The sequence below is a fragment of the Heloderma suspectum genome, chromosome W (assembly GCF_057233095.1).
Source record: "Heloderma suspectum isolate Gila_16-S chromosome W, 16-S_ref, whole genome shotgun sequence".
In the NCBI taxonomy this organism is placed as follows: domain Eukaryota; kingdom Metazoa; phylum Chordata; class Lepidosauria; order Squamata; family Helodermatidae; genus Heloderma; species Heloderma suspectum.
In genome coordinates, this window is record NC_139475.1 from 67926144 (window position 1) to 67939228 (window position 13085).

At 47.8% G+C, this 13085-nt stretch overlaps 1 protein-coding gene across 5 annotated transcripts in view; it reads left to right on the plus strand.

The window, feature by feature from the left end:
- Positions 1-13085, plus strand: part of LOC146334133 (histone-lysine N-methyltransferase, H3 lysine-79 specific-like) — a 158106-nt gene that overhangs the window by 125429 nt on the left and 19592 nt on the right. For 4 of the 5 annotated variants that reach the window (XM_084825120.1, XM_084825121.1, XM_084825124.1 and 1 more), the window contains 5 exons: positions 1443-1568; positions 3483-3955; positions 7175-7298; positions 9981-10127; positions 11034-11163. In XM_084825120.1, the coding sequence (XP_084681246.1) occupies positions 1443-1568; positions 3483-3955; positions 7175-7298; positions 9981-10127; positions 11034-11163 (1000 nt within the window). The remainder of the gene's footprint in view (positions 1-1442; positions 1569-3482; positions 3956-7174; positions 7299-9980; positions 10128-11033; positions 11164-13085) is intronic. The other variant, XM_084825122.1, reaches the window with a different exon arrangement.

Genomic DNA, 13085 nt, shown 5'->3' on the forward strand with positions numbered 1-13085 from the left:
CTGTCAGTCTTTCTGTCTGTCTGAAATCTTGGAGAGCTGCTGCCGGTCAGAGTAGACAGTAGTAGGCTAGATGGACCAGCACTCTCACTCTGTATAAGAAGTGTTATATGTCTGGAAGCAAAAATCTACAGCTATGCTCTTCTACTTTTAGCCAGATGGGCCATAGCTCAGTAGTAGAGCAAGGTCACACTGGGCCAGTTTGCACATAAGAATATTTGAGGGCACGCCTCTCCCTATATACACCTACCCGAGGACTGAGATCTGTTAGAGGGGCCCTCCTCTGCATCCCACCAGTGAGAGACGTACATTATGGAGGGATGTGGGAGAGGGCCTTCTCTGCTGTGGCATCCCGGTTGTGGAATGCCCTCCCCTTGGAGGCCTGATTGGTGCAGACTTTGGTCTCATTTTGGTACCAAGTAAAAACATGGCTTTTTACCAAAGCCTTTCAGGGCTAAATGCATTCCATAAAGTACCACACTGTTTTAACTGTTTTATTGTTTTAGGTTTTAATTGGTGTTAGCTTGTTCATGGTTTAATGTATTTTTAACTGTTTACATTATTTATTGTTCTATACTGTTTAAATTGGTTTTATTTGTATGCCACTGTGAGATCTTAATGATATAGGGCGGGATACAAATGTTTTAAATAAATAAATAAGAACAGCCTATGGTTTAAACAATCCATGGGCTACTGGAGATGAGTGGGAGAGGGTGGGTGTGCTGCCTGCAGTGCACTAGCTGCTTCCATTTTTAATCAACAACCTTCAGTCAGCTTGTTTGTAGGTTGTTGAGAGTGACATGCAAACCTGGTCTGATGTGTTGTTTAGGAGCTAATCAACCCAGCAGTTAACCCAACAACAAACCATGGTTAGCCCCTAAACAAACCAGTGCTCCGGGTCCGCATGTCACAATCAACAACCTACAACCTGGCCAATAGTAGGTTGTTGATTAAAAGTGGAAGTAGCAGGCAGCAGCATGCTTGCTCTCTCCTGCTTGCACGTGACAATCCATGGGTTGTTTAAATCATGGGCTGTTACATGCGAAAAAGGTCCAAGTGAGCTTCATGGCTGAAGATTTGAACCCAGGTCTCCCTGGTCTGAATCGAACACTTGAAAGCAGCCTTTGCCAGCCTGGTGCCCTCCAGATGTGTTAGACTGCAACTGCCATCATTCCCAGCCAGCATCAGTGCCACATTGACTGAGAATGATGGGAGTTGCAGTCCAACACATCTGGAGGGCACCAGGCTGGGGAAGGCTGGAGTAGACAGTAATTAACTAAAATCAAATGGTCTCATGTGGTCTGCAGCAGCTTCATATGGTCAATGACTGAAATTTACCCTAGCTTTATACTAGGTGAAGTACTACTACTTACTTAGACAGCTGAAGTGTACATCTTCCGAGCTGACATCCTTCCCTGTTTCCCTCTCCCCCACCATCCTTCCAGCTGAAGGCCAGATGTGAAGAACTGAAGCTAGACTGGTCGACACTTTCACTGGAGAATCTGCTTAAAGAAAAGCAAGCACTGAAAAATCAGATTTCCGAGAAACAAAAGCATTGCTTGGAATTGCAGGTAGAGTGTGGACTGAGCGTAATACCCCATATTAAAAACGGCTGCCAATTCTCTTTGTACTTCACCCCTAGTTATTTGCTGGGTTGTGTTTGCTTGGAGGGTGTGGATTTTCTCACTGCACAGTGCTGGAAGAGTAACTGTGGCAGCACTCTTAGTAGAACCTGGCCAGGAGTGTATAAAATTAGAACCAAAGCTTCCTGGAAAAGGCTACTGGTAATGTTTTCTGAGTAGCATATCTGAACTTTGTCTAGGGGTTTATTGGGTCAGGTCACCTCTATCTTATGACTGTATATGGAAACGTTGCTTCTCCTTCAGTGATGAAGCTTATCCAGGAGCAGAACCTTGCTTTGGAGGCAGGGCTATGCAAATGACCATACAGCTTGGCCCCCTTCGGTAGGAGGAGCCTCCCCCAGTTCCAGTCCTTCCTGCTTTAAAACAACAGGGTTTGCACAGAGCTGCAGCTCTGCAAACTTTTTTGGGGGGCCATACTAGCAGCTGACTCTTATGGTGGATTCATTCATTCATTCATACATACATACATACATACATGCATGCATACATGCATACATTTATTCATTTATATCCCGCTTTTTTCCCCTCTTGCAAGGAACCCAAGGCAGCTTATCTGATAGGGAGGAGGAATGTTTCTGCTGCATATCTGTTACATGTCTCTACCACAGGGATGGGCAACATGTAACCCTTGCTACCCCTTGCTGAGGCCCCCTGCATCCCCCCCCCATGTTGCCAAAACTTGCAGTAGCAGCTGGAAAACCTTACCAGTTTGCTGCCAAAATTGCTGGTACATGGCTAAGGCAACCTAAAGTGGCCAATGTTGCTTATTTTGAAGTGAGATTTGGCTGTTTTAGGCTTCTGTAGTGGTTCACAGCGCTTGAAACAAGCAAGATTTGGCTTCTTTAGGCTTCCTTAACAGTTTGCTGCCGATTTTCGGTGGCAAACCAGCAGGGGAGTGGGTGGCGTGTGTGTGTGTGTGTTGTAGGGGCGAAAATGGCCACCGGACCCCCACTGTTAGCCACCCCTGCTGTACCATTTCAGGCTGAGGTTCCTGATGAGGCCTTGCAATGCCTCAGTGGTGGTGAGGGTGTCATGGTACTGTAGCTTGGGTTGCAGGATTCTACTGTGGGTCAGATCTTGAGTAGGGATCTGGTGGGTCAGGTTTCACAGGGAAGCGAGATGGGAGTAGATCAGCACCACAGAAAGCTCCAAGCTAGGGCTGGAAGTTGCCTTACAGGGTTGCCTTACATTGCTCCAACAATGACCAGAGCAAGACTGAGCCTTAAGTAAGAGCTTGGCTGCATTCAGGTTAGTTGGCCCCACATCCATACCATCTGAAGCTCTGTCTCTTAAAAGGGCCTGACCTGTTTTAGCAGTCTCAGGCTGCGACAACATGGGACTGGTTGTGGCATGCTAGTGTCCTCATGGCCTGAGTCTGAGAGTGGTAATGTGACCTCTGGATGTAGGGGAGCTGACCTTTGGGGTCTTTCTGGAGAACTGGGTCCTGGGTAGCCTTGGGAAGCCTTTCTGTTGCTGAGTCTGCTCCCTGAACGGTTAACTCTGGAGCCTCTTCTTTGAGGACAAGGGGTAGGGATCCTCTAAGGGTGAGAGTTCGAGGTCCTGGTCCAGTGCCCCCTGGAGGAGAGAGCCACAACCCTTTGCAAGGAAGAACAGAGTCCCTGGGCTAGTTCTAGCAAGGCTGGCGAGCATCCTCTTTTCTGCTGGAAGCATGGCTGGCTCTCCTGCACAGCGGAGAACGACGGTGCCGGTTGCAAAGGGGAGCAAAAGCAGCTTCTGCACCATAGAATATGAAGTGAGCGTCTCCGTAAAGGTGGAGGTGATGGCGATAATAAACCTCCTGTAATAATAACTGTTTTAATGTTTCTTGTTTCTGTTTTACAGATTAGCATTGTGGAGCTTGAGAAGAGCCAAAGGCAGCAGGAGCTTCTGCAGCTGAAATTGTACATGCCCCCCAATGACTTGCTGCCAGCACAGCCGCGCCACAAAAGCCACCTGAGCTGCGAGACAGAGCCTGACCACGGCATGTTCCACCTGGAACTGGAGTGCTCCAAGTTCCCTGCACCCCAGATCAACGGCTTGAGTCCCGAGCTGTCCATGAACGGCCACGCCACCTCTTACGAGATCCATGGCGCGCTCGGCAGGCCCTCCTCCAAGCAGAGCACCCCTCAGTACCCAGCCTCTCACTTGGACCAAGATATTGTTCCTTGCACCCCAAACCACAGCTGCAGACAAGCCTCAAGCTTGTCCTTGCCGGATTACACGAGGTTTTCCCCAGCTAAGATCGCCCTGCGGAGGCATTTGAACCAGGACCACCTAGGCAATGGGAAAGCAGCACTCAGTGAGAACCATCAGAGGTGAGTGGTCTGGGTCATTGTGGGAAACTAGGTTGGCCAAGCGTCCCCCCCCCCCTCAGTGGGTTAACACTTCCACTCCCGAGAGGCGGATCTATGCAAATTGTGCTCGCTTTAGAGCCATGAGGGCCCTTACCCAGCCTGCTCTGAGACAACTTTGTGAATCACCACTTTCATTTTAGCCCCAAAGAGGTCCAGGTGGGTTCTTTTCTCCCCAGCCCTCCCCAGGATTAGTCAGTTTAGGCATGAGGGGAATTGGAAGTAATTGTTCTGCTGGCAGCAGAAAATTTGGTCAGCTGTGGAGGCCAGACATCCTTCTAGTGAACATAAGAAGAGCCGTGCTGGATCAGACCAAAGGCCCATCTAGGCCAACATGCTGTTCACACAGTGGCTGACCAGATGGCTGGCAGAAGCACACAAACAGGACATGAGCACATTTAGAACACCTTCCCACTTGTGTTCCCCAGCAACTGGTATTCGGAGACATGCTGTCTCTGATACTGGAGCTAATATATAGACATCATAACGAGTAGCCATTGATGGCCTTTTCCTCCATGAATTTGTCTAATCCACCTTTAAAGCTTTCAGAGCATTACCTTTCGTGGTAGCAAGTTCCGTAGTTTAACTTTGCGTTGTGCAAAGACATACTTCCTCAGTACTTAGGAAATACTGGAGGCACTGCCTTGAGTTTAATTCCTCAGAGGAAGACTTTTAAAGGAGCAGAGACCTCCAAGACAGGCCCCAGAGAGAGAAGCTCTCCTACCAGGAGGAAGCAATCCATCTGTCTGATCTCTGCAGGGGCTTTGTGTATTAGAAGAGTGGCTTTCAAACTTTGTACCTTCAGCACTTTCCATATAGACCTGTCTGGTGAAGATCCATCCCACAGGTATCTGCTGTGGAACCACTGCCCTTTTTAGAGGCCTGGGGGATGTATTGCACACACTGTTCACCTAGGGCATTGGCCCACTGTGTGAGTTGAGAGTGCCCTCTAAGACTCACCCAACGCTCCCCTGCAGCTGGGCTGACAAAGACAACACAGTCTTGTGGCACCTTAAAGACTTAACAAATTTATTATGGAATAAATTTTTGTATGCTAGGGTCCACTTCATCAGATGCACAAAGCGCTTTTCTACGTTGGCACATATATACATACATTTTGTGTGGCTGGGGATGGATGTAAACAAATGCAAAAACTACAGGCTATGATAATTACATTTAAATCTCAGATTTAACACTCTTCCCCAACTTGCACCCTCCAGATGCTTTGGTTTACAACTCCCGTCATCCCCAGCCAGCATGGCCAGCACATCTGGAAGACCATTCACAAAGCAATGTTGATGACAGGACAAACATTGCAGGGAAAGATGATAGGACAAACATTGCAGGGAAAGATGATAGGACAAACATTGCAGGGAAAGATCAGGAACAGGCCTGCCCTATCTAACTCAGCTCAAAGTTCCCAGAGGCACTAATCTGAAGCAACTGTATGTTGTACAAGGCTGAGACAGAGTCCGGTCCGATGAAGCAAAGTCAAGTCTGGCTATGCAGGATGACAAGGGTCTTTCAGGACCCTGGCCGGCTCTTTGGTGGTTGGAACTCAGAGAGAGCTGTTGTCTCAGTAACATGCAGAGGCCTTATGAAGCCTTATGAAGGCTGGCAGGACTGGACCTGCAGTTAACTCCATCCCCTCTGAGGAGCTGTCTCCTTCTTAAAGGGCCATTGTCTGATTCCGCAGCCGCTGGCGCCTATGGCATGGACGTAGTGAGGACTGGATCGGAGGGGTGCCCTCTGAGTCTGAGGAGTCTGGTAAAGCCACGTCCTCCAGCCTGTAAGGTCCTGAAGTAACAGGTGATGGGTTTGTTGATGAAGCCTCCTTCCCCCCCTCTTACTGCACCTCTGCGCAGGGGGGATCAAGGCCAGAGAATGTGACAAGTGTGTGCTTTCTTGGAAGCTTGTCTGCCATTTCTGACTGTCTTATTGAAGAATAGATTGCAGTTTAAAAGCCACTGCACTGGGGGAGGTTATGGGCTGAGGTGCCATCAATATGCGGATGACCCCCAGCTCCACCTCCTGTTCTCATCAAACCCAGGCGAGGGCGAGGCTGTTCTGAATCAGGGCCTGGGCATGGTAATGAGGGCCAGTAAACTGAATCTCAATCCAGGCAAGAGGGAGGTGCTGTTAGTGGGTGGCTCCTCTGCCCAGCTAGGCGATGTTCAACCTGTTGTGGAGGGGATTGCACTCCCCCAACAGATCACATTCGTAGATTGGGGGTGCTCTTGGACCCAGAACTGTTGCTTGAGTCACAGGTGAACTCGGTGGCACGGAGCACCTCTTATCAGCTTAGGCTGGTATACCAGCTATGCCTTTCTCTGGATAGAGAGAGCCCAGCTACAGTTCTCCATGCTCTGAGAACTTCCCGTCTGGAATACTGCAATGCGTTATAGGTGGGGCTGCCTTTGGAAACGGTCCGGAAACTTCAGCTGGTCCAAAATAGGGCAGCAAGACTGTTCACAGGGACTGGCCAGCGAGCTCACATTACGCCGGTACTTTTCCAGCTGCACCGGCTGCCGGTCCATTTCCAGGCCCGATTCAGAGTGCTGGTGTTAACGTTCAAAGCCCTTAACGGCTTGGGGCCAGGCTATCTGAAGGATGGCCTCCTCCCATATGTGCCTGCCCGGACCCTAAGGTCATCCTCAGCGGCCCTCCTCCGTGAGCCCCTGCCAAAGGAAGTGAGGCGGGTGGCTACTAGGAGGAGGGCCTTTTCTGCTGTGGCACCCCGGTTGTGGAATGAGCTCCCTAGTGAGGTTCACCTGGCACCTACATTGTATTCCTTCCGGCGCCAGGTGAAGACCTTTTTATTTTCCCAGGCATTTTAGCATTTTAGCTTTCTAGACTTTTAGCTTTGCTGTTTTAAATCTGTATTTTAAATCTCTGCATTGCTGCTAGGTTTTATTCTGGTTGTATTGTTATACTGTGGTTTTAATGTTTTTATATTTTATATTGTTTTACTGTGTGCTTTTTGGTTTTAATTTTTGTGAACCGCCCAGAGAGCTTTGGCTATTTTGGGCGGTATAGAAATGAAATAAATAAATAAATCTTTCATGTTTTTAAAAGCAAACAAACATGGAACCTGTCTGAGCTTGAAAGAGATGTGCCTTTTCCATCAAGACTTTGGACTAACAGGGGAAACTTTCAAAATTCTGTACCCTTTTTACTTTTCAGAACTGAGCACGTAAAAGAGAATGGACTTACCTTTCCGAGCCCTACGATATCGAAGGGTATGAAGATGAACCCTCTTGAAGCCCAACCCTCTTCTCCAGCAGCCTCACTGATTGCTAATGAGAAGGTAAGGGAGCTGTCAGATCCTGTCCCTGACCATCTGGGCACAGCCTTTGGACCCGAGCAGTGATTACCAATTGGTGACTTTGGGGGAAAGGTGCACTGAGTTTCTGGAAACAATGTGACTGGAGGGTATTGATGGGGTAAAGACTGGGAAACCATGGATGGTGTCCTGAACAAGAGACAACTTGTTTATCGCTGGGGCTCCATTGGCTCATCATGGTAACCCAGGCATTGTGGCTTAATTAACCACAAAGTAATGTGATGGTGTATGCAGCCCGTTTGGTCGTGCTTCAGTCCTCCCTTTGTGTGAATGGGCAAACAAACCAGGAATGGAAAGCCTTGTATTAAGTGTGAATCCAGGATTAAGGTTTAAGTATGCCCAAACAAGCTGGGATTTGTAAACCAGCTTTAAACCAGAGTTTGCAGTTGGCTGATGTTTGGGAGAACTAACCATGATCCCAGGTTTGGATGCAATTGTTTGGGAGCGCTAACCATGATCCCAGGTTTGGATTGGGAGCACTAACCATGGTCCCAGGTTTGACTGCAATTCAAAGCTAGCCCTTTTTGGCTTTTTTGCCCAATTGTGCAAAGGGAGGAATGAAGTGGGATCAAATGGGTTGGGTGCATTAGCACACTGTTCACATAATGGTTCATTAAGACAGGATTCCTGGCTTACCGTTATGTGCGAGCATGCCCTGTGTCTTTCCTGGTCAAAGACAGGTAGGAAAAAACATTACAAAATTGAATTCTATGGGAGCTCAATGCCGAAATGCATAGATTAAAGCACCCTAGTTTGAGAGTGCTTTATGTGAAATACATTTGTGTGTCTTTGGAAACTCAACTGGTTCCTTTAATAAGAGTATTTTTCTGCAGTGTAACTGTTTTATGTGCCTGTACTATGTCTGCTCTTGGTGGGGCTGGGGCTGGGGGTCAGAATACATCTGTTTTGTAGAACATTCACTTTAAATGGGTATCATAACCAAATGCCAAGTCATAAGCAGTTTGCAAATAGGGAACAAATAAAATGGCACAGATTTCATCCATTCAGCTTAGCAGCTCTGTCATGAAAATGGGTGTAGATGTGAAATTTCCTGATCTCTAAATCAGGCTAGGATGTGAAAAGTGTGATGCCGTCTTGTTGGCTCTCCTGTCCTCTCTTCCATGGCTTGCTTTAACCATGATATAGATAAGGAGTGGGCAATACATGGCTAAGGGGCTACATATGGCCCCCCATGGCCTTGATTGAGTTCCCAGCTACCCCTGCTGCTACCCCGCACTGCTGAAATTTGGCAGTGCAGTGGCTAAAAAATTGGCGGTTTGCTGCCGAAATTTGGTGGCAAACTGCTACAGAGACTCAAAAGTGCTAAATTCAGCTTGCTTTCAAGCTAAATGTGGCCCACTTGAGTCTCCATAGTGGCCCATTTGAGTCTCTGTAATAGTTTGCCACCGATCCTTTTGCCTCTGCAGGCAGTTCAGTGACAGGAGTGCATCTCCTATGGGAGTCCAGGGGCTGGAAATCAGCCCCCAGAGCACCCGAAGCTGCCCACCTCTGGTATAGATTACCAGATTATAGATTACTCTGGTATAGATTACCAGGCACCTCTGGTCTGCGTTGGTGTGAAGAATGGTTAAGCTGACCTAGATTTCCTTGTCACTACAGTTTGAAATCTCACTTCAAACTCTGGTTACATAGGCAATCATACATACCTTCCTTCTCTTTAAGTTCCAATTTAAAGTTCCATCTTCCCTCAAATTGGCAGCTAATATAGAGAAGCTTTCTTGACACTGGCTTCCAAGTTTTGGAACCAATTGCTTATTGAGTGCCTCCAAATTTGGGACCTCAGGCTTTAGTGGCCTTCTTTAGATGGACTTACTGTGGTTAATGTGCCTATTCAGTTATATTGCTTGCCACAGATATATATTACCCTGCATTTCCTTCAGGTGGTTTAATTTAATTTAAATGTTTGTTCCCCACCTCAAGAATTTATGATTAACAGCAGGCTATACATTTTTCGAAATATATCATGTTAGCCATAGTAACTGTGGCATAGTTAGTGCCTATACAGGCATAACAGTACCCTATGGCTAGAGTAAACAGTGGAAGATTGGGCTCACTGTTTCCCATTCCTTTGGAAATTGGGATGATTAAGGTTGCACTGGGCACAAGTCTGTGGTCCCCTTCCCTGCATTTTTCTTGGTGTGAATGGCTACTGCCTCTAGCGGACACTGTTCTCTCGCCAGCGAGAACTAGTATGTGGTGCAATATGGCCTAGTTGCTGTTCTGCCATACACTTCAATCTATGTACCTCATCAGTGGTAGCACATAGTTATGGTAATACTTCCCTGTGCGCTGCAGTAGTTGTAGATGCTGCTGCAAAGTGTAAATGCTTGGCCTTGTAAACCCTTCAGGCAGGAGTGATTGTCATTGTGTTCACATGGGCCCCTGCTAGAAGTTCTATCCAAACAATGAGCCATGAGTGAGTGAGTGAGCGAGCGGGCGGGCGGGCGGGCTGATGCAACTGACCGTGTCTGCATCTTTAAGAGTACATGTTGGGATGGGGCAGTGCTGGCAACTCTTAAAAACGTCCCCTTGCCCTAAGCCTTTGCACGGACAGCCGTGGGCTGGACACGCCGGCTGAAGGTGCAAAGCTACAATGTTGGCCTTGTCTGCTTTGTGTGTTTGCAGGCTTTGTGCGAGAGGACGTCTGTGAATAACGGGGAGACGATCACCAGCCTTCCCATCAGTATCCCCCTCAGCACAGTGCAGCCCAATAAGCTCCCTGTTAGTATCCCCCTGGCCAGCGTAGTCCTACCTAGCCGTGTTGAGAAGGTGGTGAGTACGGGTGCTTTTACCCCCCCGCCCATGCCTTGCTGTAAAGACAGACTGGAGACAGACTAGCTTGCAATGCCCTATGGCATCTTTTAAGTGTGCTTGTGAGGACACGCAGCAGGCATCCCTCACAGATAGCTCTGCCCGTTCAGTTGCACTTGCTAAACCATTTCCATTTTATCCTTGCGGATCTTACTTGGAATCTGATGCATAGCACAGATTCCTAAGAATTTCCACTCTATACTTTTATTTTTAAAGCACCCACTAGTCCACATTGATTCTAGAGACATGCTGGCCTTCTACCAACTGGCTTAATCCAGAAAGTGGAGTGCTGGGTTTGGGGGCAGGAGACCCCAGATTGAAAGCCTTCTTTGGCTGTTAAACTTGCTGAGCAGCTTTGGACTAGTCTCTGGGTTTGTCGTTGATATTTTAGCCTGTTCTCTCTTAAAGAGTAGTTGATTGGCTGGAGTTGAGTTTGTCCTCTGGAAAGTGTTGTGTAAATTAGAATAGCCCTGTGGGTGGTGGGGGTTGTATCGAAGACCCCTTTTCCTAGCTGGGAGGAGCCGTAGCTCAGTGGTCGAGCCCCCGCTTTGCATGCAGAAGGTCCCAGGTTCGATCCCTGGCATCCCCATGCAGAAGAATCAGGTAGCAGCCAGTGATGGGGAAGACAGAGGAGACAGCACTGGGCTGCAGGAACAAACAGCTTGGCCTGGTGTAAAGCTGCTTCCTGAGTTCCCATCTAGAGGTGGAAATGTCTCCTTCTGGGAAGGCGGGGTCTCAGTGTATTGAAGTGCATCTAACACTGTCTTTGTGGCTGCTGTGCCAGTGGTCTAGACTCCTACATGAGTTAGAAGGCCAAACTGTATCTTCCCCAGCTGACATTTATCGCACTTCTCTTTCTTCTTCCAGAGAAGCACACCTAGCCCTGTCTACCAGAACCGAGATTCCTTTTCAACACTTGAAAAACAATTTGGTGCTAGTTCTCATAACAGCATTAGCAATGCTGCTGGCAACAAGCCACTGACTTTGGCTACCTCAGGTGAGTCCTCCCCCCACCCCCACCCCCATGCGTTCCCACTTAGATGTGTTTGAGCACACAGCGCACACTAGGTTCAGAAAGAGATGTGTTCTCACCCATGGAGGAAATGGACTCCGACTTGAACCTCTCTTGCTGGAAGGCAGGGCTTAAAATATTCCAATATCAGGAGCTAAGAATGCATCTCCCCTGATAGTTCTACCTCAGTGGTGTAAAAGCACATAGCTTTGCATGCAGAAGGTCCTGGATTCAATTTCCACCATCGCCCAGTATAAAAGCATCTTGAATAGCAGGGCTGGGAAAGATCTTTCCCTGAGTCCACAGACAGTTGTCCAGAGCAAAAACAATGCTGTAGGCTAGATGTGTCCAGGTATAAGGCAGCTTCTTGTGTTCAAAAGAGAGCTGCATGGTTTAAAAGGTTTCCCCCCACTTTAACCTGAGGAGACTAATTTTAAAGCAAGGGTGAGGAACTGGTGGCCCTCCAGATGTTGTTGATCTCCCAACTCCCATCAGCCCCAGCCAGCATGGCCTATGGTGAAGGATGATGGGAGTCACAGTCCAACAACTTCTGGGAGGCCACAGGTTCCCCACCCCAACTTAAAATCTCCATGTGCTTCCAGACGGACAGCTCCTGGCACTACCAGTTGAGAGACCTTGTGCAGCTGTTCCATCTTTTCCTCCTTAGGCTTTTTTTTGTGGAAAGAGAAAAGATGGAAGAAATGGTGTGAAAACACAGGAGGGTTACAGATGGAAGATGAAGACGTCTGGACTCCCCATAAAATTCCTTGAACAAGGCAGAGCGATTGTAGGACGAATGCCTCGTCTGGAAGCACCAGCTACCCCCTGTGGTCTAGATGCTTCAAAGGTTCCTCAGTCCCCCAGTCATACCAGTTTGTGTCCAGGCGCAATTGCTGGCGCGTTTGGCTTATGAAGCCTACAGCAGAACAAAGTATCTGTATGAGCCTGTCCATTTCATTGCAGTCCTCATCCAAGGCCTGTCAGGTGGTGCCACTCAAGCAGTGAAAGAGTTTCCCAGGAGACATTCCCTCTGTGCCTGCTCTCTGTTTGCCTTGACACCAAGTGAAACAGTTTTGTGTAGAAGCATCCCTTGCAGGGTCCTTCTGCTGCTGTTTCAATGCTGCTGCTAGAGTTGTTGTCCTACTCCATGCATTAGGAGGCCGGTCTTTTGAAGGAGGCCTTGGCTGGTGGCTGGACCAGAAGGCACCTCTCCCTTCCTCCCTAGAGCCAATCTTTCTCCTGCCTCTAGCAGTAAACAACTGCAGGTTCTTAGCCAGGTCTGAGGAGACATTCCCTCTTCCCTCCTACACTTGGGACAGAATAATTATTTTAAGAAGAAATTTGCTAACTGTACTTCATATAAATACCTTTCTGCTGGACAATTTTATCAGGAGCACCTTTTTAAAAATCAGATTGTTTTTCATCTATTATTATTATTATTATTATTATATTTATACCCTGTCTTTTCCCCAGTACTGGGACACAAGGAGGCTTACAAAAATTAAAACATATACAATTAAAACATATGAAAATATACAAAAGTTAAAATATAAATTAAACAACAATATAATTAAAATTATATTAAAACATTAAAACAGCATTTTAAAACAACCTTTTAGCAGCTTACCCCCAGGTTCCAACTATGTCCCAAAGGCCTGCTGGAACAAGAATGTTTTAGTCTGCCTCCGGAAACACATCAAGGAGGGAGCCATCCTAGCCTCCCTGGGAACGGTGTTCCACAGCTGTGGGGCAGCCACTGAGAAGGCCTTCTCCCAGGTTCCCACCAAACGTGCCAGTGACAGTGCTGGGAGTTAGAGAAGGGCCTCCCGGGAAGATCTCAGAACATGGGCAGGTTCATAAGGGAGGATACGGTCTTTCAGATAACCTGGACCAGAGCCGTATAGGGC